The sequence below is a fragment of the Bos grunniens genome, chromosome 7 (assembly GCF_055505025.1).
Source record: "Bos grunniens cultivar Pamir isolate PY7600 chromosome 7, Bosgru_T2T1.0, whole genome shotgun sequence".
NCBI classification, from domain to species: domain Eukaryota; kingdom Metazoa; phylum Chordata; class Mammalia; order Artiodactyla; family Bovidae; genus Bos; species Bos grunniens.
In genome coordinates this window covers 38,301,616-38,327,647 of record NC_141171.1, presented here as the reverse complement: position 1 = coordinate 38,327,647, position 26,032 = coordinate 38,301,616, and the positions used below count along the sequence as shown (strand labels likewise).

The window sequence follows — 26,032 nt, the reverse complement described above, 5'->3', positions numbered from 1 at the left end:
GCTGGGGACCCAGGGAGAGGAAGCCAGGCAGAGACGGACTCTGGGAAGGCAGCCGGGGAGAGAAGCTGCAATGCCAACAGCATTAACTGGAAGGTCTGGCAGGAGACTTTAGTCCTCACTGGCTCATGGGCACTGCCAGGCAAGGCACCTGTGCTAGGAGACAGTACACAGAGGAGGATGGTGGGTACTGTGTGATGACAGGTGAGATGGCAGGGACAAGCTAGAGACACAGGTCAGCACTGAGAATGAAATTCTGGGAGTGGGGCTGAGGAACTCATGGGATGGAGTTTATAGGGGGTGTGGAACAGTAACGGGGGTGTTGGACTGGGGAGGAAGTAAAGGGAGTTTCAGAACAGAGGTGGACTGGTGAGAGAGGAACAAGCTAGTCCTAAACACAGACTCTCTCCCTCCTTCTCTCTCATACATACAGGGACAGTATTGTTAGATCTGGCCCAGGCATTTGGCTCTGCTGGGGACTTTCTCTCTGACATCATCCCCACAGTGCAGAGACCTCCTAACATTCTAATTTTGCCCAAGAACTACACTGATTCTGCTATCCATGAACCTATCTAAACCCTTCTGGAAGCAATTTGTATTTCCAGCCTGTATCACCTCTAGGGAAAATGATTTTCAAAGTTTATTCCCTGCTGAGTGCAGCAGGATTTCCTGTTATCAGTTTTAAACTTCCCTCTCTTGCGTTTTGGTGGGGGGTGAGGAATGGAGAGGGGTTCATTCTTTCAGGCTGGGATTTACTGAAGGAGCTGTATTCCCTCCTCTATGCCCTTTCTGATTTTATAGATTTCGACCATATTCCCTCTTAGCCTCTCTCTGTACACTGAAGGTGTCCCGGGTGGGCTAGAATGATTTTATATGACAGTTTCCTTCTCATCACAACTCTCTCAATAACAACCACTCACAGTTGCACTGAACTTACAGTTACCTACACATCATCAACTGGGTGAGATCTCAGTCTCTCCCACTCTGTGAAGGAGGCCCCCAGGGGTCATTACCTGCATTTCACAGGTGTACAAACTGAGGGTCAAGGAAAGAAATAAATTTCCCAGACTATGTGAGTCTGTACTAAAACCCAGGGTCCCCTCAGTCTTGGGCTGGTGCTCCCCTAAGAAGACAGGACCACAAGTACACAGAGTGCTGGTTGCACATATACCTCACTCATGTGTTGGGGGTAGAGAATATTTTTGGCTCACTTCAAATTCCCTTCCCAACCATATCCAGGCTTCTATTGCCCTTTTGGGTCCCTCTTTAGGAAAGATGCTTCAAATACCCTCCACTAGACACCATCCACATCATTTTCCCCAAACAGAAATTTGCTGGCCATTCTCTGCCCAGCCTGTTGCCTGTCAAGATGAGTTTCCTAAAGCTTATCCCTCATCAGCCTGGCATGTTACTTCTACCCAGGAGAGTTTAGATTTAACTGCAAACTTGGTGATTTCACTGTACACATTCTCTTCCAGATCTTTTATTTAAATGTTAAAAAAAAAAGATTAGCTCCAATTCTTGGCTGAGCTGCATGTTACACTTTTCTATCCAGAAGACTGTTTTTTCATTCGGACCTTTTGTTTCCCTTCTTTGTCAGCTTTTTATCAGCGATAAAACAGTTGCTTCAAATTCCAGATGAATCCGGTTTTTAGACACACTTACTGTGGATCTCACACTCCAGAACACTTAGGATACATGCAACTGGAGAACACACACACACACACACACACTGTTTATCATGGCACCTATTTACACTGATGCTGGTGCCTCTACACCTAGGCTCAGGCTCAGAAGTATCTACCCTGCCCCCACATACTTCCCTGCACACTCACGAGCACACCTGCACATTGAGGAGGAACTTGGCGCTGCTCTTTGAGAAACCCAGTGATTTCATATGTTTGACAGGAGGGAAGGGGATGGAGCCAGGCAGGGAAATGCCAGCACAGAAGAGAAATGGATCAGAGGCCCTGGAGCATCTGGAAATGTTGGGAGGGGATCAGGGAATTTCCTGAAATTTGGACCAGGGTGCTTAGAGAATCCTGGATGAAGACGTCTTTCAGCCACAGGCAGGGCACCCAGCTGCCTCCACCTGGGAGCGGTCTTGTGAGTCTCATACACTGAGCATGCAGTGGACCAGGCAGGCAGCCACCGTTCACACTGAGAAGAGCAGGCAGCCCCTGAATTGGCCTTGTGGAACAGGCCTCCCTGCATTCCAAGCATGCATGAAGGCACCTTCACCCACGGGTACACACTTGTTCAATCACATCAATGCTGATGTCCAGGTATGCAAACCAACCCTGGCCACAGGCACCATTCCCAGGCTCACATGAGGCACAAGAACATCTGTCACTCTAACCAAGCCACCCTGAGATCACCTCTCTCCCTGGTCACAGTGCCTGAAGAGTGCAAGCGTGGCCCACAGTACCAGGCGGGGACTTGGAACTACTCAATGTTTTCATGAGAAGTGGCTGCCACCTGAAATCCCCAACGGGTGATAATTCCCAGCCTAGAGAGTCATGTGAGCACCAACCAAGGCCCAGAGCACCTCCATCGACCTCCCACACTGCACTGTCTTGGAACTGTAGCCTGTCACAGGGTGGGCCCAGCCTGCCAGCCACTCTGGCCCCACTACAGGAATGGAGCACACCGAGGTGGTCCCCGCTGGGGCCCTCATAGTGCCCATGTGGCTCCTCAGAGAACTGGGAGGGACACTGGCAAATTGAATTATATTTAGAGAACCATCTCCCAGCACCTGGGGACAGCTTCTCCTGCGGAGGGGAGGGTGCAGGAGCTCAGACTCCTGCAGGGGTGTAGGCAGAGGGCAAGAGGCTGGGAGGCACTCACATGCCGGGATAGATATGTCTCTAAGTGGGCAGAGCCCTGTTCCCCTCTGCCTCTGTGCTGCTGCTTGGGAGTTCTGAAGTCAAATCCCTCTTGCTCTCTTTTTCGTCCTTTCCTGGCGTTTTTCTTCCCCTCAGGGTCCTCTGAGGAGAAGGCTCCATAGAAAGATCTTTAAATGAATGGCCCCTCCTGGGCTCTGGGGAATATATTAGAGTTCTGAAGAGATGGCCAAAACGGGGGAAGTAATCCAGGGAAGACAGGGAGACATATCGGGCAGGATGGCCTGCTAATGCCAGCCATGCATCTCGGCAGGGCTGGGGAGCTGTGGGTCACTTCTCATAGGCAGTCAGGACAGGGCCTGAGAGAAGGAGGGGGGGTACCCATTATCCCAGCTCCTTCTTTGTTCTCCTCTGCACTCCCAACAACATGCAATTATTTCATTTCTTCATTTGTTCACTGGCTCGTGGCCCATCCCCTCCACCAGAACATTGGCTCTGGGAGGGTGTGGGTACGGCTCCACCCTACTTCCCAGCATCTCCAGGGTCTGGATCAGACCCGCCCCCACTCCCTAGTGGAGGTGATGCTCAACAATCATTCATTGAAGACATGAGTTGAGAAATGAACAAATGAGTGGGTGAGTGGACGAATCAATGAGCAAATTCACCCAGGGCAGATTTGCACTCAGCCTGCACCTGAACCTATCTGGAGACGAAGCCAGGCCCCTGAGGTTGCCCAGAGTAAGCCCCACTCAAGTCCACGGGAAAGACCTGAAAACTCTCTCGAGTTGGGCTCCCTCCTACTCAGCTGTCCCTGCTGCTCCCTGGGCCTTAACCAACTACGTGTCCTCCAGGCGGGAGTGGTCACCGCTTGTGCCATCCCGTGCTTGGCGCCAGGCAGAGAAGAGAAGATCTACAGAAGCATGAGTCTCCGCAGACAGACTTTGCTGCTCCTTACTGCTCCTCTCACCCCTCCTCTGTCCAGGCAGTGACAAGCCCTGCCCGTCTACCTTCACTGTGGCTGGAACTCTCTGCCGAGTCTGGGGTGCAGGGCTGGTCAGCCCTCATCTGGACTGTCTTGGTACTGGGCTTTGCTCCCTCACCCACTGATCTGCCACCAGGCCACCATGATCCTTCTAAAGCCTGATCACGTGGTTTCCTGGATTTAAAGTCTCCAGCAGCTTCCCCACTATCTCTGGGATGGCTGGAGGAGACTCCTCAGTGTAGCATGGGGGGCCTTGCATAATGTGGACTCAACTCCTCTTCACAACCTCAACTTCTGCCACTATCACCATGGCAACAGCAAGGACAGCAGCTAACAGGTCCAAGCTCTCATCACACACTCTGCCCTGAGCTGCACACATGGCATTTGACCCTCTCACGATAGCATCATATAGGATAGGCGATTGCTGTCCCCATTGTACAGATGGGAAAGTGAGGTGTAACGAAAGCAGCCAAGTGACTTGCTCCAGGTTGAATGGCAATGTTACAACAAGAATTATTATTAGAGCTAAAACGTCTGGAGCCTGAACTCTATTCCTGGCGCTGTTCCAAGCATTCCACAACTGCTACTCCACATAGTTTTCAGACCAGCCCTCTGAAATCAGACTGCCAGCCAAACACTTGACTTGTCCATACCTCGGTTTCCATGGCTGTGAAATGGGGAGCATCATGACAGTACCCCCTCAGAGGTCTGTTGTGAAGCTTCGATGAGACAATATGTGAATATGTTTAGCACAAAACAGGCTGGTTTCTGAGCAGTGCTGTGCCACAGCGTGCTTTGGGAAGATGCAGGCACAGCAGTGGGGCTGGGCTGGGTGAGGGCAGGATGGGGGAGGACCTCTGCCAGGCGGTGGCAGTCAGCCTCTGGGGGTCTTGGGGGGCGGAGGAGGAAAAGGTGCAAGATTTCAGGGTTGTGGGGAGGGCTAGTTCTGGGCAGCACAGGAGTCCAAGATGGTACCCAGGGCACTGATCTCACGTGGCTGGAAGATATTTTAGGGAGACAGGCCCATGTGCCCACCCTGGCCCATCACTGGCATGGCTTCCAGGAAGTGGAAAGAGAGGCCGACCCAAGGTTCGCCCTCCAGGGGATGCAGCCCCCAGGACACTCTTGAGCACTCCTGGGCTTTGATGCAAGGACCCCTGCTGTGTCTCAGTAGAAGGTGATGGACAACACCCTGGCATTGGAGACCCAGCCCCAGGGATGGGGAGAAGGGGCCTCAGGGGGACTCCATACCAGCTGACTGGAGTTGCCAGCTGCAGTCCCATAAATCGCACCCTGGCCCAGGCTGGCAGTCCATTAACATGAAAGATTTTATCGCATTTTACAACCTCCCTGTCTTGTACGGCGACAGCAGGTAATTAAAACAATAATTGTTTTCTGATGTTGCTTCTGCTGAACGATAAAAGCTTCCAGTTATTTTCCTTTCACTGGGGTGGGTGGGGGAGGGGTCTGCTGATCTAGGGGTATGGAGGTGGGGTGCAGGGCCACAGAAGTTTGGGAGGTGCACAAGGGGGATGAAGGGTCCCCTGTGTGACCCCCGGAGTGAAGCCTGCAGGAGTCTGATTTCCACTTGGCCAGGCTCTGAGCATGTCCTGTCACACACCAGGCCAGTGTTCATGCCCAGACCCAGCTGCCCTGGGAGTTGCTCTGGAGAACGCCACCCTGCTTGGAAGCCCCTGGGAGGGAAGGAAAGCATCCCTGGTCAAGAAGACAGGCAGAAGCTGGGTCCCTGGAGGAGCTGGTCTGTCCATAGCCCTAGGGAACCCTCAGTGGCTCCCATTCCCTCGGAGAGGGAGGCACGGACAGGCTCTCAAGAGTGGGGATGATGAGGAAGTCGGGGGTCAGAGGCTCATGGGTACCAGCCCTAGTGCTGATGAACTTGTACCTCCCAGTTGCCTGGAAGCCCGGCACAGCAGAGGTGACTTGCCTGAGAGGGCTGGTGTCTTTCAAGTCCCATAGAGAGCTTGACTCAAGGGTAACAGGATGCACAGTACAGTGAGGGGTCTTTTGTGCCCCCTGAACTCTCTATCCTCCACCTTCCCATCCTTCCATCCATCCACCCACCCATTTACCCAGCCCTTCATTTGTCCACCCATCTGTCCTCTCTCCTGCCTGTCTGTCTGTCCATCTGACACATACTGACCTTCTACTTAGTGCCAGCATCACTCCAGGCTCACGGGACACAGTGAGCAGCAGGCGGGCCACAGTCCCTGGAGAATCTTACGTCCTAACATAAGGGTGGAAGTAGAAAAGAAGTACACAAGCCAATAAAGAGGGTCCTCCAATGCGGATAAGTGCCGCAAAAAGCTAAGCCGGTGGCAGGCTGCTACTTGAAGTTAGGTCCTGAGACTTGCCCCTTCCTTGCCACCACCAGCCTCATACCCAGGAAACCCAAGGTGGGTGTGGGTGGGTGTGGGACATGACTGGTGTGATCTCTGCTTGTATCTATGAATGACGTCACACCTGGGGGCTCCCCCACCCTCCCCCCACAACAGCCCCCTAGGCCTGCAGTCAACACCCTAATGCTTTAAAACAAATACTTCTTAATCACTAAAAATTGAAATGATTTCATGTGAAAATGTTAATGTATTCGGAATCACAGCCACGCACTGCGTCTGACAAATTAGCACCCAGCCCGCCGCATTGTTTGTAGCTACATTTATCCCCGTGACGAGACACACACACAAAACGGAGCACGGGGCGGCAAGGGCAGCTCCCCACTGGGGGCGTGTGTAGAGGAAGAAGGGAGGGGTGGGGGGAGATGGAGCACGGGAGGGCAGGGAGAGGCCTGGCCCTTCCCCGGCAGCCCGCCTGACCCGCTGCAGGGCCAAGTGCCCCCCCCAGCTGTCCCAACCCCCGCCTTGCCCTTTGAGGCCAGTCCTGGGCCATGTAACCCACACCAGGCAGGGTTGGCTGGCCTGGAGGCAGCCTGATGAACATAAACATGAATTCAGGCTACTGGCAAAGCTGGGCACCAGGAGAGGAGAAAAACAATTTTTGCAAGAATTTAATGATTTCAAAAATAAGCATAAGTATGTGGAAAACTGGAACCCTCATGCACTGCTGGTAGAAACACAAAATGGTGCAGTTGCTGAGAAAACAGTCTGGTGATTCCTCAAGAAATTAGACCTAGAATTACCATATGACCCAGCAAATTCCACTCCTGGGTATATACCCAAGAGAACTAAAAGCGGGTGTTTAAACAAATACTTGCACACAAATGTTCAGAGCAGCATTATTCACAAGAGCCCCAACACTGGAAACAACCCAAATGTCCATCAGCCAATGACAATGGATAAACGAAATGCCATCTCTCCATACAATGGAACATTAATTAGTCATAAAAAGAAATGAAGCACTAATACATGCTACAACCTGCATGAACCTCAAAATCATGCTAAGTCAGAGAAGCCAGATAGTAAAGGACACATGTCGTATGATTCCATTCTCATGAAATACCCAGAATAGACTAATCTGTAGTGACAGAAAGCAAGCTGGGGTTCGCTAGGGGCTGGGGAGGGGGGGAACGGGGAGTGACAGCTAATGGGGTCTCCCCTGGGGCTGACACAAATGTTTTGGAATTAGATAGAAGTGACGGCTGCATAACATTGTGAACGTACTAAATTGTGCACTTTAAAATGCCTAATTTTACGTTATATGAATTTTACCTCGATTCTCTATATAATAAAGTACTCAAGAAGGGTGTGATTCTCGACCGCATTGGACTTCCCTAGCTCATTTTAGAGAGTCATATCTGATACTGGGCGGCAGTGGGGACTGCAGGCCTTGAGACAGCAAGGCGCTGTGAAGGGACCTGTCCTACTTTCTCCCCACATCCTCCGTCCTCCCCACCCTCACCCGGCTCCTGCTCTCTATTCTAAGGCCTTGGGTCTAGCACCAATGCAGCCCAGGCCCAGGTCATCCTCCCTATTTCTCAAATGAGGCAGAGGGTGGGCCCTCTGAACTAAGAGCAGCCTGGGACTCAGGTCTCCTGACTCCCAGTCCAGGGTGATGTGCAATCAGCCCAGGCCTGGGCTCTCTTGATCTGCCTTCAGAGGGACTTTAATCACTCAGTTCCTCTGACTGCACCTTTTGGGAAGCTGAGGGGGCACATGGCATAAATGAGCACAGAGACAAGTCCCACTTCCTCTCCACCCAGCTCCACACTTCCCTGTGCCTGGACCACAGTGCACCTCCACAAATCATGCTCTTCCCAGCTTTGGGGCGCTGCCCACATGGCTGGCTCTTTCTTGTCATTAGGGTCTCAGCTCACAGATCACCTCCTTGGAGAGGCCTGACCATCCAGGCTAATATGCCAGCCAACACACCTGCATCTAGCTCACCCAGGGTCATGGGTCACATGGCCCTCTCTGCCTGCCTTCCGAATCCTGGAAAGCATTCTGCATTATCTGAGTCTGTCTACTTTTTATGAGCGTGGTGATGGAACTCGCCTTGCTCAGTCGGTATCTGTAGGTCCGCAGTAGGTCCACATCACTGCTTCCTTAAGGACTGATGTGTTCGCATCTTCACTCAGCCCTGTCCCCAGTCCATCCTCTCAGCTTTCCTCAAAAGCTCCCTGGGGCCCTCAGCCTTCTGCCCAACCCCTGGCACAGATCTGTGCTCAGAGGGGCTGGCGCTGGGACCTGGCCTGCGGTGGCTGCGTGTGACTCAGGCAGTCACTTCCCCTCTGAGGCTGCCTGCAGAAAGCTGTGTGCAAGAACCTTGCAAGCATTGAGCAATCTCAACCATCCAGCCAGCCCCTGCTCCCTGTGCCCAGGCTCCTGCACTGAAGCCCTCAAGGATCCCTTTCTGGCTTCTAATGTCCTTCTCTTGAAGCTCTTCAGATTCCAAGTGGCCATTATTCCCTGCCCACCAGACTTGTCCCTTTCTCTAAGGCTGGTTCATGCTTCTGGGCACAGGAACTCAGGCACCAATTTCTGGTGCCACTTGCTCATGAGCATGCGCATGCACACCTTCCAGGCCTCGTCTACAGGGGCTTTCCCTGCAGCCCTCCTCGCGGCTGCCACCCTGTCCTCAAAACTCCTCCCTGGACTCCTGGGCTCTCTTAGTGGCCTCCTTCGGCTTTCTCAGAATCACTCTGCCAATCCTCCATTTCCATCTCAGCTGCAGCCATTCCCCAATCACCCCTTACAACAGGACTCAAGCTCATAGTGACCAGCTCCTTCTGAATGGGCCTTGCATCTCCACTTCCTGCCATCCATGCCCCTCAAAGCGCCCATCCCAGGTTTTCCATAAGCTTTTAGCCTCTTCCACCTGACTAGCTGCTGCCACCTCTATTGAACAGGTGAAATCTAAGCCCCCAAAACAGGCTCTAGAGTCGGAAGGGAGAGGAGGAAGGCTTCCGCACATCTTCTTGGTGTTGTGCTGGGGTGAGAATGCAGTCTCAGGGTGCCTGCAAGTGGGGCTGCATAAGACAGGGGTGTACACCAGTCAAGGAGGTAGCCAGGTCCCAGCCCCTGCCCACCCAGGAAAATGGGCTCAGTGCCCAGATCCAACTTTTCAAGGGGATCCCCAAATCTGGACTTGCATATGAACTTACTATTGTCTAGAATGTTCTGTCTGCCATGTGAGGTTGCCATGCCCTGCACACTGCCACCCAGCCATCTTTGGGTGGGTACTTTGTCCCCATTGTCATATCTTCCTCCCGAGACCTGGTGCTAGGGTCCCTTTCAGGTACAGGGCATTGAAATCCAGCCAAGCTGGCATAAGCCTAAAGCAGGAAGCTTTTGGCTCAAGTGCTGGGAAGGCTGAGGTGGGGAGCTTACAGGACTGAGGGAAAAGGTGTGGGCTCCTGAGTCTCTGGGGCCACCAGACAGCTCCCTCTCCTGCCTGTCTCTCTGTGTTGGCCATAGTTCCCTCTGCAGCCAGGCTCTCTCCCTATAAGGGGGAAATGGCTGCCACTGGTCCAACATCTCTGTCTGCATCTTCACAGCTGCTGATCCCAGAGGGAAAAAGGAGGGCTCCTCCACTGCCAGGTGGGAAAAACCACGGGAAGGATCCTGATTGGCTTAGGCCAGGTCCCAGGGCCGCTATGGACCAATCACCGTGCCTAAGATCTCCACTAGGATTTGCCAGCCTGGTCAGGTGTTTTCTAGGAGGAGGGTGGGCCCCCCTGATTGACAGTCCCACCAGGACCCCTCCAAGGTGTTGGAGGTCACCTAGAGAAGAGTGCTATGCCAGTGACGTGTGTTGAATAGTCAAAACAATGAGCACCAAAGAAACAACAAAATTCCACGAGGTGAGGTCATCCCTCCAGAGAGCCCAGTTCCCAAAGGTAAGGTGCTTCTCAAGGCCAACCAGTAAGCGTGGGGCTGAGGGTGGAGGCCAAGTCAGTTCCAAAGTCCACCCTTTCCCCTTTACCATGGGACCTCACCAGGGCCACCTGCAACCATTCCACAGTCTCCCTGACAGTTCCAACAGAGTCTGTTTCAATAGCCCCACCAATGGGGAGCTCCCTGCCTGCCAAGGCCACAGTTGTCACTGCTCATTAGGAAGGTCTTTCTCAGCCTCTCATGTCTGACCTGCGGGTCTTGACCCTACCCTCTAAGTCTATACAGAACAAAGCAAATCCACTTTCCCCTCCTGCCTTCAGTGCCTTGAATTACACAGGACCGCCCCATCATTGCCCTGACCTTTTGAAGACCTCTCTCCCAGGACATGATTTTGTCTGTCCCTCGGTTATTCATTGGATCTGCCAGCCCTGACCACCCCGGTTACACTTTCTTTGCTTCACCTGACTAGAACCAGTTTCTGTTACTTGTGGCCAAAGTCCCTGAGTGATGTCCACGCTCTAGGCAGGGCCTGGCAGGGTGAAGCTCATAGCTCTGTAAAGCCTCTTGCAGCTTCTCCCCTGTTGAGGCTCCCCGTCCTGGTTCTGCTTCTGACATCACTTTCCCAGGCTTGAAAGCTCTGAATCATGTTTGCCTCATTCCCATCCCTCACCCCCTACATGCAACATCCAGAGGCTCCTCCCTTCAAATGTCTCCCACATCCATCTCTCTGACTCCATCCCCACTGCCTGATCCCTGAGAAGGGAGGCCTCGTCATTTCTTGCCTGGATGACCGCTGCAGCCTCCTGGCTGGTCTCCTTGCCTCCAGCCTCTCTCTGCTCTCATCCATCCTCCATGTGCTGCCAGATTAATCTTCCTTAAACACTGCTCACTGCCTGTCACTCCCCAGCTCAACGATGTAGCCGGCCCTGTCGCTCACTGGTCCCCCACAGGCACCGTCTGCTTCAGCCAGGCTGCGCCTCCTGGCTCCCCTGTACACACGCTGTCACCAGGGAACGCCTGTGTGCTCTTTCCCCTCCCTTCCCTGTCTGGCCAGCGCTACCAACACTAAGGTCTCAGGCAGAGTCCCTCTCCTCCTCTGGCCTTGGGACACCCACAGTTGGGAACAGAGGAAGTGGTGTGGCCAGGGCCAGCCCTGAAGCCACAATCTAGTCTGCAGGTCAGCAGATAGGTTGTCCTTGCCTGGCCTGGCTGGGCTCTTGAATGTTGCTGTAACCCCCACCACCTCTCTGCTCTGCATGTCCTGGGAACCCACCCTGGCTTCCAGGCTGTTCAGGAGTCATACCTGGTCAAGCCCTCTGGATGAGACATCTCTCACTACATCAACCTTCCTTCTCAGGCCCCCTCATGAATGCCCATCACCCCTCAATGAGCACCTTTCCAAGATTCTAGATCTGCAGGGTCCTGCCCTGATGCTCCCTGTCACTGTTGTCAACCAAGAACCTGCTCCCCCCACCACTTAAGTGGGTGTCACAGAGGGGGCCAAGAGTGAGTATCCCCATCGCTGTCCACAGAGCATCGGCAGCAGCTCCCATTTATAGAGCATTTAGCCTGGGTCTGGCATTGGGCTAAGTGTTTCAAACAGAATAACTCATTTAATCCTCACAACCTTACGAAGTAGAAGCCTTTCATTATCCAGAGTTTCTAGATGAGAAAATCGAGGCACAGAGAGCTGAAATCACCTATCTAAGGTCACCCAGTTTAGGATTCTGTTTCAGAGCCCTGACTCTTAACCGTCTAGTGCCTGACATCCCATCCCACAGTCCACTGAAGAGCTGGGGAGGTCAATGGATCCAGCAGGGAGGGGCCCAAAGAGCCACTGTCACTCTCTTTTTGTCACCACTTCTTCAGAGGGCTGGGGTGACCAGGGGAAAGCACTGTGCTGAAGCCAGCTCATCCTGGCTTAGGAGAGCCTGTTGTTAAAATTTCTGGAATTTTGCAAGCTGGTCAACATCACATTGGTAGCTTGAAATAGGCCATCGTGGGAGTATTTACACCATAGAAATTGGCAGCTCTGTCCTGCACTTTCCCGGAGAGCCAACTGTTAAACATTCATCGGCACATTACTGCTGGGGAGGGGAGGCTGACCACCCTCCGAAGGGCATCCTAGCCTATGGGTGCCAGGCTTCAGGCAACTCACCCCAAAGACAAGCCCCCTCAGTGGAGCCAGGAGTCTTAAAAGCATGGGGTCTTGAGAGGACTGGGTGGGTCTCAAAGATGGGCCTCTGGCTGTGTTATCCCAAAAGATCTGAAGGAAAGCACTCTCAGAAAGTGGTATATTCTAACCAAACATGCCCAACATGGAAAGCTGGCCACCAACTAAGGACAGTGCCACTGATGAGAGGCATGGAATGGAGAACCAAGCTGGGGAGCCTAAGCTCAGGTCCCTCAGAGGTTTGTGGGAAGTGCCAACACAACTTGGGGCAGGAGGGGCTTGGAGGAGGAGGCCCAAGAAAGGGTAGGCCTTCTGACTGGTTGGGAGGTGCTGGAAGGCCTGCCTCTCCACCCCATCTGAGGACACTGAAGTGGAGAGGCAGGATAAACACTAGTAAGAAAGCACTGAAGGCAAGAGGTGAGATCAGGACAGGCTTAGTGACTGCTGTGAAGGAGCTCAGGTCTCTAGGTCCTAATAAACCACACCCCAGGTCCAGGCACAGGCCTGGGGCAGTCATGGGGCAGATGAGTTGACTGTGGCCGAAGAAACAAGAAAGCTGTATTTGGTGGATCCGTCAGTTATGTTCTTTGACTGCAAGCAACAGAAATTGCTTCTTACAAATTTAAGCAAAAAGGGGGAAGTTCTAGTGAAAAACTAGGTTGCTGAGAGAAGGGGAAAGAGGCTTAAAAAAGAAGGCTCTGAAGCAGGAAAGGAACCAGGATAGGGAAATTACCAACCTGCCTTACCTGGGCCCTGCTTTCAAGATGAAGGGGCCTGTTGAATATTGACCATGCGTGTACCAAGGGAGAGGTCAGAGGGTCCTGATGGGGCTAGGAATGGAAGCTGGACAGATACAAACCCAACAACAATTGTCCACTGCAACGGCCCCATCCTGGTGAACCCGATGCAGACCCCAGGCACGGTTCTGGTAGTGCATCTGAGCCAGCTTCACATGACCAAGGACACTGAGAAACAAGCTGGGACCCCCAAAGACCTGTCACACCAGACCAGCTTCCCTTATCATAGAGTTACTACTCTGATAGGTTAGGCTCAGACTGGAGACAGTGTGCCCGGACTTCAGCCAGGTACCTGATAAAATATCTCAAGATCAGCAAATGTAGATGCACAAACCAGGTAATAACACATTAAGTGAAAGTGATGTCGCTCAGTCATGTCTGACTCTTTGCGACCCCATGGACTGTAGCCTATCAGGCTCCTCTGTCCATGGGATTTTCCAGGCAAGAGTGTTGGAGCAGATTGCCATTTCCTTCTCCAGGGGATCTTCCCGACCCAGGAATCAAACCTGGGTCTCCTGCATTGCAGCAGATGCTTTACCATTTGAGCCACACATTAAAGGGAACGCAAAATCTTTGGAATGGCCAGCATTGTTTTCTAACACAGCCGATTAAATGACTAATGTTGCTCCACAGTTGGGTCTTTACCTTTGAGCCTCAGGCTGTGCCCTTTGAGCTAGTCAGGATTTCTATTAAATACTTGGATAAAAGGCACTGATAGCATATCTGACGATTGTGTGCCCATCCCTTCTCCCTGGACAAGAAGCTGCGAGTGGTGGCAAACAGCCTTGGTAAGAGGACAGCGACATAGGTGGCTTGGGCCCAAGCTAACCTGCACGACCATAACCACTGGCTGTGGGGACTGGCTCATTCTGAGAGCATTTGAGTTGGAACAATGAGAGACAAGGACGTTTGTTGGATGGCTAAGGGAAGAGAGATTCTCTATTTTTTCCTGGATTAGGCCTGCAAGGATGTAGCTCTGGTAATTCCTGGCAGCTACCTTGGGACTGTGAGAGGAAAGGTTTTTGGAGAGTGGCAGCAACACTTCCCTATCCTGCCAGAGCAGAGATGAGGGGTGAATCCTGGTCATACATTTTCCCTGGATCCAACCATGCCTGAAGCCAGAGCTACCCCTGGCCTTTCAGTTACACGTGGCAAAAAAATCCTTCCCTGCTCCCTTTTTTTCTTAAGCCATTTGGGTTGGATTTTTCAATATTTGCAACAGACACACTTAGTATCCTATGACAGTCTGTGCCAGGGCATTGTGTCACAGTGCGATGCCCTCCTGGGACTGATATCCAGAGAAGCTAACAAAGACGTTGGGGATAGAGAAGGGGACTTGGAACCTGCTACATGAGGAACAGCTGAGTGGAAAGGAGGTGCCTGACCTGAGAAAGGGCAGATGGGGCCTTGTATTAAGTAAATGAAAAGGGAGAATCCACCCACTGTGGCCCCAGAAGAAAAAGTCAAGAACTATCTGGGGGAGCTTCCCACAAAAGATTCCATCTTATGTAAGAAAGTTGTTTTGAACAGTCCCAGCCACCCTGTGTGTGTGTGGCCCCAGCTAAGTTGGAAAGCTGACCCCCAGGGATTTTTATAATTAAAATCCTGTGGCCTGGACATCCCAGCCCAGGTTTAGAAAGAGCCTGTACCCTGGTGGCAGGGTGGTATGAAGAGGCAGGATGTAGGGGGAAAATGGGCTCTGGGAGACAGGGGATTAGGGCTTCCCAGGTGGAGCAAGTGGTAAAGAACCTGCCTGCCAATGCAGGAGACCTAAGAGACGCAGGTTCGATCCTTGGGCTGGGAAGATCCCCTGGAGGAGGGCGTGGCTATCCACTTAAGTATTCTTGGCCTGGAGAATACCATGGACAGAGGAGCCTGGCTGGCTACAGTTTATAGGATCACAAAAAGTCAGACAGGACTGAAGAGACTTAGCACACACGCAGACTTCAGATTAGCCCAAGATCATGCAAAGAAGCAAGGTCCTGTGACTCTCCAGTGGGCTTTTAAGTCCATGGGACACCAGACAAGGCCCTGACAGTAAATGGACATATGGGACTCTGTTCTGTTCCCTGCTGGTGTGGGTGGGGGAGGTGCGGCCAAGCAGTAACAAAGTCCCAGCTCTGCCATTTCTCTAAGGCTCAATGTTCTCATCTAACAAATGGGACTAACCTCACCTACCTCCTGGGTTGTCCTGCGGTTCTGATCACAAGATGCCGGTAGAGTCCAACACTGGACACGGTTCCCACCATCACCAAGGTAATTATGACCATAGATGTGACAGTTTCAGGTACCGAAGCCTCCTCCTATTCCCGCCCCAGGCTTCAAATCCTCTTAGCAGAAGGAGGAGGTATCCCAACCCCATCCTGAAACCCCAGGCCTGTCTAGTAAGGCAACGCGGGACCTCGGGAAGCCGTGCCCTCCCACATCTGGAAAATGAGACGAACCCCAGCGGCGCACGCCTACGGGAGGTGCTCCAGCAGTCTCCTCCTCTCCGCCGCGAGGTCAGCCGAGGGGGCTCTGGAAGCGCTACCCGCACCAGACCGCCAGAGGGGCCCACCGCCCGGCCACGTCTCCGGGGATCCGGGGGCAGGCGGCGGGGGTGAGAGCTACAGCCGGGCGAGCGCGGGAACCGAGGAGCCGCAGAGGCCGCCTTGCTGCCGTGCCCGGAGGCTGGACGCCTGCTCCCCGGGCGGCAGCCGAGCGCTCAGCCAGGAACTTGTTAACAGGCCCCGAACAAAGAGCCGCTAATCCGGCGGGCGGCCGCGGGCGGGCTGGCGGGCGGAGGGATCCCGCCCCTTCCCCGCGCGGCCGCCGAGTTTACCGCTCACTCATTACCCCGCGCCGGGCGGAGGCGGGGACCGGGGCCCAGGCGGTGGAGCTGGACGCGTGGTGCCCCTTCTCCCAGAATGGCCCGGGGGCGCGCCCCTCCCCAGGGCCCGGGCCGGCGCCGCGGCTAATTGCTAATCCCTGGGCTCCGGTTCCCATTGGCTCGGGCACCTGCCGCCCCCGGCCGCTCACGTGCCCCGCAGCTCGCCCGCCCAGCCGGAGGCTTGCCGCTAGTCCCGGACCCCTGCCCGCCGAGCTATCCCGGACAACTTGGTGGGGGTTGTTTGGGAAGAGGGGAAGGCTCCGGTCACGCTGGGACGATACAGAATCATTCCTACATGACAGTGCCCGTCATCCCCCTTTTTTATTTTGGTGGGGGAAGGGGAGAGAAGGGCTGGAAAGATGCGGATATGGGAAAAACCAACAGCCCCTCAACTCCATCTGGTCTGTGCTCCAGTAAGGAGGGGGTAGGGTCTAAATCGGGGTGTATCTCCCTGCAGGCTCTGGGCTGGATCTGCTGGGGTGGGGCACGGAGAGTCACATCTGCCATCCTGGCTGGAGAGGTCTACGGTAGGGGTGGGTTACAGGGGCCAGAGCTCCCTCTCCAAGGATCAGTCTAGAATGACTGCCCCTCCCCAGACCTCAGCCAGGCATTCGCCTGGAGCTCAAGGTGACCCCGAGCCTTCCAGAGGGACACAGCTCTGACATCTTGGCGTGGGGAGGGGCCTGAATCTGGGGGACTCACCCATCAGGACACTGGCCCTTGGTGCTCTCACTGTGGACAGGCAGGGAGTTGAGTCCCCTCCCCCATCTAAGTGGGACCTCAAATATGCCCTTTGTGGCCTACTCTGGGGAGCAGCTGCCACTTAGGCCTCTCCTGATGGCCATGAATCTCCCTGTCTCCTCCATCTCAAACAGGGCTGGGATGGCCCAGCCAATGACCAGTCTCCCTCTGGAGAGAGGGAGAGGCAGGGGACTTCTGATCACCGACCTACCCCTGTCATCCCTCAAAGGGGGCAGAGAAAAGACACCAGGCCAGCCCCCCATCCCCAGGCCTTTGACCTCTTTCTGGACCCCTAGCTGCATCCTCTCCCACAAAGTGGGAGGGCTCCCCCACTCTCTGTAGGAGAGGAGAGGAAGGAACAGTGCCCTTTGCCATATCCGTCACCTCGATTGCTCACATTTTTTGAGCACCTCCTGTATGCCAGGATGGACATGCATCGATCTGCCTAATCCACACAAGGACCCTGTGAATTAGGTCCTTTTATAATATTTTGGCTGATTCCCAGGTGGCGCTAGTGGTGAAGAACCCGCCTGCTAATGCAAGAGACATAAGAGACGCGGGTTCGATCCCTGGATGGGGAAGATCCCCTGGAGGAGGAAATGGCAGCCCACTCAGCCTGGAGAATCTCATGGACAGAGGAGCCTGGCGGGCTGCAGTCCTCGAGGTCACACAGAGTTGGACCACGACTGAAGCAGCTTAGCACGCATGCACACATGATATTTTAGAGACATGAAATGAAGGAGTACAGGGAGGAGCTACATCCACGGCCAGGACTAGGGTGAGGCAGAGGGTGTCGAGAGCACAGATGTAAGGAAGTCTTTGCTCTCAGGATCAGCCCTGCACTTGCATGACATAAATCTTGCACCCTAGGCCCCTCCCTTGCCTCACCCTCGTTGGAGCCCTGGTCCAAACCCAGACCCCAGAGCCTGCCAACTCAACCACCCTACCACCTCCTACGCATGCCTGGGGTTCTGGCTCCCAGGGGGTCAAAGGCTGTCTGCAGCATCTTCTATCAGTCCCCAGAAAGTGGGTAGGCCTCAGGCGCTGGCACGCTGACCTTCTGGGGATCCTGCGAAGGCCTGTTTTTGCCACTGGGGGGTGTTCAACCAGCCAAACAGGACCTGGCTTCCTTGCCAGGGCACTGGAACTCCCAGCTCCCACCTCTATGTCACAGTCACCTTCGGCCCTGCTGCAACAGCCACCTGGTTCCAAGGCAACACAGGCAGCTGCTGCCAGCGTGGTTGGTGGCTTTGGCAGGTGCTGGGCAGATGTGAACAGTTCCTGGGGGAACCTGCTGCTGAGTGTACAGTCTATCTCAGGCTCACGAGGCAGCCTCTCTGGGCATAGCCCCCAGTAGTTATCCAGCCCAGCCCATTAGCATACAGAGGAAGACAGCCCAGAGAGGTTAAGTGGTTTGTTCAGGGTCACACAGTAATCCAATGGCAGAGTCTGAACCAGAATTGAATTGCATCTCGGGTGCCCACCCCTGCTTTGCTGCCATGTTCTGTGTGTCAGAGCTGGTCACCACAGATCCAGGACAAACTGGGCCCAAATGATCATCTTCACAGAATCTCCAAAGTTCTTTTCACCCTGGGGGGACTGGTGTTTGAATCAAGTGTCTGAAGCAGGTGCCCTGCGAGGGGTGGTATGAGTATAGATGAGGTGGGGTGGGTAGGAGGCTTCTTCCAACTAGAAGCAATGACTTCTCCTAGGGGCAGCAAGAAGTGAAACAGTTTATAGAGATGGTCTTCTCCCTTATATATGAGGTTGGAGCCTGACACAGCTTAAGACCCCACCCTGTCCTAACTCACTTCCCTTCAAATGCCAGGGAAAATGGAGGAAGGAGGCACACAGGTACCTGCTCCATGTTGGGGTCCACCTGGGCACTCAGTGTCGCCCATCAACTTGTTACTCTAACCCCAGGGAGCAGAGGTGACCGTATTCTCCAAAGGTGGGAACAGGCTGGGGAAAAAATTTTTTCTCATCCAAGGTCAGGTGGCTTAGACTGAAACCTGGCCTGTCCTGTCTGCCTCCAAAGCCCTGCCTTTTCCATTCTACCTTACAGGCTCCCCAGAGGCAGGAAAGGAAGTAAAAGTAAAGTCGTTCAGCCGTGTGCGACTCTTTGCAAACCTATGGACTGTAGCATGTCAGGCTCCTCCATCCATGGGATTTTCCAGGCAAGAATACTGAGTGGGTTGCCATTTCCTTCTCCAGGGGATCTTCCTGACCCAGGGATGGAACTCGGGTCTCCCACATTGCAGGCAGACTCTTTACCATCTGAGCCACCACGGAATCACAGGAGGACCCTTCAATGCCACTCTCTTGGGAGCAGACAAGGGGAATGGAGAGCTGGGTCAGCAGAATTGACTGCAGGAAGCTGGGTGCCCATCTGGGTGGTGAGGAGGGTTGGGGCCCAGGGGTTGGGCTCTGCTGGGTCTGGGAATTGGGAGCCCTGCTTGGTGCTCAATGAACCTCCAGTCTTGGTGTCAACGCCAGCCCTGAGCATCGGAGTGGGGCCTGAGGAAGAGGCCACTCAGACAGATGGTCAGGGTCAGGATGGGTACTATCAGAGGGGGGTGCCCCTCAGCCCCACCTTCCAGGGGCTAGAGTCTGCAGGTCTGGGGTCCAGAATTACATTATTCACAAGAGAAGACACCCACCTGGGAACATCTGTGCCTGGGAGGGCTGGGGCAGGCAAGGTTCCTGTTCCACAGACACTGGTGCACCTGTGTGAGGGACCCACAACACAGAGGCTCCAGGGAGCTGGTTTGCCATCTGTGTGGGGGCGTCAGCTAGCTGGTCCTGGCCCTGGACAGGAGCCATTGCCGGCCTCCCTGGAGTAGGGCAGTCTGTGTTTAGGCACAAGGATTGATGTGGGGGGCGGGGCGGATGAGGAGAGCTGCGAAGGAACAGAGCAAACTTCTCCCCACTCCCCAGCCACAGCGCCCACCCCACCGTCCCCTTGTCTAGCCAGAGAACTCAAACTCAAGCAGAGGAAATAAAAAGAGAAATAAGCATTTGACTGGCTGTGACTCGGAGCATGTTGGGGGCTGAGAACAGGGTCATAGCGCCATTGACAACGGCAATACTTGTGGGAAGCCCTGGCACGAGTGAGGAGGTGCCCCCCTGCCCCAGATGCTGCCCCAGGCCACTCCAGGGCTGAAGAGTCAGAAGCTCTGTCCTGGAGCCCACTTGGAGCTTACCAGTGGGCCGTGGCCCCCTCATGGGTATGAGGAGGCAGGGCTGGATTGAACCTGGAGGCTGAGATGATCACAGCACAGTGGGGACTGGCAGCAGCAGCGAAGGCTTGGCCTGGCCCTGACCAGAATTTGAGGATGTTGGGGTATAGGATGGGGATCGTGGCTGGCTGGCTGGGGGAGGGGGCACCACGTTTTGCAAGGCATGGGAAGTACAGTGGGTGGAAGCCAGAGCTTGTCTGGGAGTGTGGATGGCCAGAGTCAGGGAGGACACCTAACCTGCCAACATGTCCGCCCAGGGATGTGTGTGCTGCAGGTGTTTCCCTAAGGGCTCCTGGGCTCGGGGTTCAGACTTTCCCTGCTGCCACTGGGGTGCCACAGAAGGCGTTCTCGTGCATTCGAGCCTGGGCACCAGCCGCATCAGTCTAGGTGGAGGATGCAGAGGAGGGAGGGAGTGAGGGGTGGCCACGGCACCAGCCCAGGTGAGAAAGGTGAGGGGGAAGGGCTGGGTGGGGAGGGACAAAGGAGGAGAGGGACATGAGCAAAGTCACAAGTAGGACTGAGCTGGAGGACCTGGTGATAGATTAGACATGAAGCGTGAAGGAGAAGGTTAGAGCCAAGAGAGACTCGAAGGTTTCCTGCCCCAGGCTGGGGGAAAGGGGGAGGGGGCCTGGGAGGACGGACTGCAGGAGAGGGCTGGCCTGGAAAGAGCAGGTCTGGCATGTGCACGAAACAATGTGTGTGTGTGTGTGTGTGCGCGCGCGCACGCACGCGCATGTGTGCGCACATGCATGTGCATGTGTGTGCATGCATGCGTGTGTGTGTGCACGTGTGTGTGTGTGTGCCTGTACACTTGTTCTCAGGAGGCAGCCAAGCCCAGCACTAGGGCCCTTGCCTGGAGAAATCCCTCATACCTGGCTCAGGGCAGCTTCTGCCTCAGACTTCATGGCTTCAGTCTGCAGGTCTGGGGCCCAGAGCAGCGCAAGACAAGAGAAAGGGTTGTAAGACAGGGGAGTCCGGGCCCCTGTGCATGCATGCTAAGTCACTTCAGTCACATCCAACTCTTTGTGATCCCATGGACTGTAGCCCACCAGGCTCCTCTGTCCATGGGTATTCTCCAGGCAAGAATACTGGAGTGGGTTGCCATGCCCTTCTCCAGGGGATCTTCCCCACCCAGGAATCAAACCTGTGTTTCTCATATCTCCTGCACTGGCAGGTGAGTTCTTTACCACTAGCGCTACCTGGGAAGTCCCCTGGCCCCTGGCTGAGGCCAAAGTTGGCTGCTCCTAGGAACCAGGTCCGTCAGTGCCTCTAGGTTGGGGGTCTGGTACCTGTATCAGTGCCAGTCCCCAGGCTCCTAAAGGAAGTTCCTCCCAGCACAGGGCAGGAAAAGCAGGAGGGCCAGAGGACCAGCCCTCTCCTATGGGTGCCTGGTGGGCTGCCAAAGAGCAGACCCCCCCCTCCCAAGGCATGGTGAGTGACAGCAGGGTATCTCTTAGCCCTGAAGAATGAAGACCCCCTCCCAGCAACCAATGACCCCAGCTGATGGGGGGTGGAAAGTGGGTCCGGATCAACCCTGTAGGTGGGAGAGGGGCTGAGGAGGTGACCACGGCTCTGGGATGCCCCCAGCCCCCCCTTTCAGGAGGTCCAGTTCCCTGTGGGCCCCTCCCCTCAGGAGTTCAGAGATCTGAGACCAGAAGGCCGGCAGGTGTGTGCAGCCCACAGGGGCGGGGAGGCAGGTACCAGCTGTGTGAGCGGGTATGAATGGGAAAAGCCTATGAGACAGGTGGTTTCTGCATGTGGGGGCACAGAGAGGACCTGCCTGGGTGAGTGCCAAGGGACAGGCTTTAGACAGAGGGTGGGCACCTGGCCTGGGGAGCAGGAGGCTCCGATCCTGCTGGCCCCCCGGCGCCCCCTGCAGCCTGGCTGGCTGTCCCTCCCTCAGACCCATTTTTCACTGGCTGCTGTTGCCAAGGAGCTGAATGGGCGATGCGGGAGGAGCCAGGGTCAGCGCAGGGCCAGCCTGCTGGGCACATGTGCCCAGAACCTGCGGGGGCCAGCAGTAAAGGGGCCCCAAATGACAAGAAGGACCCCATGCCCTTCAGCAGCCCCTCACACAGGCCTGAGGGCTGATGCCGGAGGCAGGCTCTGCTCCAGGGCAGCCCTGCGGCACTGGTGCCCACCCGCCAGCGCCCTGGGCAACCTTGCATGAGGTCCCAACAGGTGCCCCACGGCCCTGGGATGCGGTACCTGGACTCTGTGTCCTGAGAGATCCACGCAGCACCCCCTGGGGCTGCGGCACCCAGACTCACCAGTACCCATCACCCTCTCGTCTACATATGCTCACCTGTGCCACTGCTCACAACCGTCACACACGTGCAGCGGGCCTGCCACCACACACGCTCATCTGGCCACACACATACCCGGGCTGCACACATCGCCAGCCCCCGTCATCGCCAGGCCACACATGCCAGCCCAGAGCCCTCACACGTGCTCACGGGGGCGACATGCAGATATGACCACGCAACCTTCCCGCATGCATCAGACTCAGTAAACAAGCCCTGGGCCCCTACTGGGTATCTAGCAACACCTCCCCCATGCGCGGGGCATGAACACCCCCCAGCTCACCACGGTCAGTGGCTCAACCCGTGCCCCCTGAGCGATGCACACATACGCCTAACACGCACGTGTGTGCAACAGGAACACACACCCAGTGGCAGTGCAATCTCCCAGATGTGGAGGGGAGGTCATGGGCAGAGGGGTTTGTTAAAGTGAGGATTCAGTGGGGGGATGCTGGGGGGATGGAAAAGGAGAGTGGATGGGTGAGGGAGGGAAGACTGTGGGGGCAGGGTGGGGAGGGCGGCTAGCCAGTGGATGCAGGATGCACTACACAGAGACCCTTGAAGGAAACGGACATCGGCCTCAATCATCAGGCTGCTTTCCGAGCTTTCACTCATTCCTCTTCAGTCAGTCTGGCTTCCTTTCTCAGGAACCCCAGTGTTCCCTTCTGACACCCCTGGGATTGACAATGGCCTGGCCAGGCTCAGAGGCAGCCCCCAGGGTCTCAGGGCTGCAAGAATCAAGATTTGCTATGGCAAGCTCCATGCCCCCCTGATCACACAAATGACCCCCTCCCGTCCACATAGGTGCTCAGCTCTGCTAAGTGCAGGGGGGCGGGCAGCCATCAGGAGGCCCCAACAACTCAGCCTAGGTGGAAGGAAGCTTGGGGAGAGCAGACAAAGGATGCAGGGGAACTCCTCCCACCCCCAGGAGTGGGCTGAGGGCTGAGTTATGGGGCAGGTGAGGGTGGCCAAAGGGACACGAGGGGAGGGAGAAGGCTTGTGCCAGAGAAACAGAGTGGGGAGAGCGGTAGAGCTTCCACGCACACAACTCTGGACCCTATGCACCAGGAGGGCCAGGAGCCACAGTGCCGGGGCCCTGGTGCTTCCACTGTGCGGGACTGCAAGGGCTCGGGGGCTGGTGTATGCGCCTCCACGCCTGAGTGTGCGCGTGTGCGAGAGTGTGTGGCGGGGACAGAGGAGGACACTGTGTTCCGGACGTGGGCAGCGGCCAGGTGCCAAGCTGGGAATTGTGAGTAGCTGTTTGGGGCAGATGCTGCCGGGAAACGGTATCTTAAACCCCGTCCTCAATTTCCTGGGCACTTGGGATGTGGTCAAAACCCTCTCACCGGCTAACCGGCCAAGCCAGACTCCCCGGGGCTTTGACCTAAACCCCCAACCCTGCGCTGGGGCCGGGCAACCAGCAAACTTCCCCCGCCTAGAAGCGTGGGGCGTCTACACTCGCCAGCCCCACGCGCTGACAGCTGCTCCTGGACTTGGCAGAACCCAGGCTTCCGGGGAAGCGCGCGGGGAAGCTGCGCAGCAGCGACAGGCGGCCCCCCGCGTCCCGCCTCGCAAAGTTTGGCCTCGGGGGGCTCCCAAACCGGTCCGGCAGCGCGGGTTAGGGACCCCTAGAGCAATGAGCATTCGCGCGCACGGTCCCCCGCAAACCTCCCCAGAGCGCGCGCGTGACTCACCCGAACCGCGGAGCCAGGCGGCGAGGACTATGCCCAGGAGCGCTGGCCACAGGCCGGACAGGACGGCCATGGCCGCGGGCAGGCGGGCGGGCCGGGCGCGGGGCCCCGCAGACAGGAGGACGCCTTTCAGCGCCTCAGCCCAGAGCCCCGGCCCCGGGCACCCCCGGGGCCCATGCCAGCGGACTGCGCTGCCTCCCGGCGGCCGGCTGCGGGGCGCACGCGGCGCGTGCCTCCCTTGGGCACCGGGAGCGCAGCAATGCAGCCGGGGCGGAGCGCAGCGCCAGCCGCGCCGCGCACAGAGCCAGCCGCCGCGCGGAGCCCGCAGCCGGGGAGCGGGCCGGCGGGCGCCGCAAAACCCGGACTGGAGCAACGGAACTGGGCGGCGTCAGGGCGGGGCGGGGGAAGGAAGGAGGGGCCCAGAAGCCCCGCGCCGCGCGAACGGGCCACCCCCAGCTCTGGGGATCCCTCTCGGCGTTGCCCGAGGCTCCCCCAGGGAGGGGCTGGGGTGGTGGGCGGGAGGCCTCCCACCTCCCTGTGCGATCTCCAGGGACCGGCCAAAAGTCTGAAACCCGGAGTGGATCGATTCTCCGGATCCGGGTTCTCCCGGGCCCACCAGCCAGCGCACAGGTGGCCCGGGAGGGGCCCAAGGCTGCAGCGATCCCGGCGCGGCGCCAGGCTGCAGACAGCGGCCAGGGACAGCGGTGCCTGGCGGCAGTTCCGCGCAGCCCTCTACCCCCACCTCACCCTACTCCGCACCTCCCGGTCGCGCTCCGAGGCTTTCAGCGTGTTGCTGTACGCCACCCAGCCCGCGGCTCGGACAGGGGACTGCGGGAAGCTCCCGGACCTTGGCCCGTGCGCAGAGGTACACGGGTAGGACAGACTAGGGGCCACCCGCAGTCCCAGCCACAGAACCAGGTGGGCCTCAGAGTGATCCTAGGTTTCTCTAACCCCACGGCACCGTTTACCTAAAGAAAACAACGCTAGGACGCAGCGCAATCAACAAGACGTGCAGTGTTTGCGCCCGCAGCGGGCACCTCGCAGGAGACGTGGGCGTGAAGGAACCACTGGGTTTTGGGAGCTAGAGAGATCTGGGGTAGAGTCTAGGGGCCTCCGTCTTCTAGCTCTGTGACCTTGGGCAAGTCACGGTGTCTCCCGGAGCCTCCAGCAACGACCGCCGCTGGAGCCTCCTGTTCCCCACCCCCATATCCTAATCGGGTTTAAATAAACAGAGGGTTGCCTTGAAGGAGAAAGGAAATGACGGACGCGCACCATGTACACAAGGAGAGTGGTTAGAAAAAGAAGATCCTACTCTGTGTCGGGAGGAGAATGAGAAGGGTAAGGGCAGGGTCGCAAACTAAAATGCCTATAGTCGATGGGCATTCTAAAAGGCTAGTCGATGATACATACTCGATTGATGCTGCACGCTGGGCGACATAAGAATGGTCTTCGCTTCCACAAAGAGATACGAGCTCTCCTATATTTCTTGAAACACGAGGCCCTCTCTCGGTCTGTCTTTTGTTTCCCACTTTTGAGAGAGAAGGGTTGTGAGAAATGTTTTGCTTTCCTCTTACCTCTGCTGTGAAAAACACAGACAGTGTCCAGTTAGGTATCTGTAGATGCTGGGCTTCAGTGCCAAGGAGGCCAGGGCAGCGCTGGGGACTGGGCACAGGGTCCCATCTCCAGGCACAGCTGGTTCTTTTCCAGGTGCCAGGTTGAGAGGGTGGGGCCCAACGGGGCCACATCTTCCAAATTTTCAGTACAAGCCATTGTATATGAAGTTTTTTTTATTAAAAAATTTTAACTAAAAATTAAAAAAATTTGATTTCATGTGACCCCAGATGAAAATGTCCACAAATATCCACCAGCTCTGGGTTTTGAACTCTGCTTTGGGGTTTGCTTGTGCATAGACTGTGTCAGGTGGCCCTGATCTACCCAACAGGACTGTGTGTGTGAGTTGTGGGGAGCAGTGTGCCCAGGCTGCTCCCTCTGACACTATACCTCATCCCACTTTCAGGGAAGAAATGGGTGAGAGAGGTGAAACAATAGCAGAATCTTCATTTTCAGCCCCCATTATGGGAAGATAGTT

The 26,032-nt window shown here is 55.8% G+C and overlaps 1 protein-coding gene across 3 annotated transcripts in view; it reads right to left on the bottom strand.

Annotated features, from left to right (window-relative positions):
• UNC5A (unc-5 netrin receptor A) overlaps positions 1 to 24,300 on the bottom strand; it is a 64,484-nt gene extending 40,184 nt beyond the window's left edge. Inside the window, exon 1 of one of the 3 annotated variants that reach the window (XR_015167232.1) lies at positions 23,947 to 24,164. Coding sequence is in view for 2 of the 3 variants with exons in the window: in XM_086410844.1 (XP_086266970.1) it covers positions 23,947 to 24,016 (70 nt within the window). In the remaining variant the exon portion in view is untranslated. Of the gene's footprint in view, positions 1 to 23,946 lie in introns of all 3 variants that reach the window. The other 2 variants (XM_086410844.1, XM_086410843.1) reach the window with 2 other exon arrangements.
• Positions 24,301 to 26,032: the final 1,732 nt, after the last annotated feature.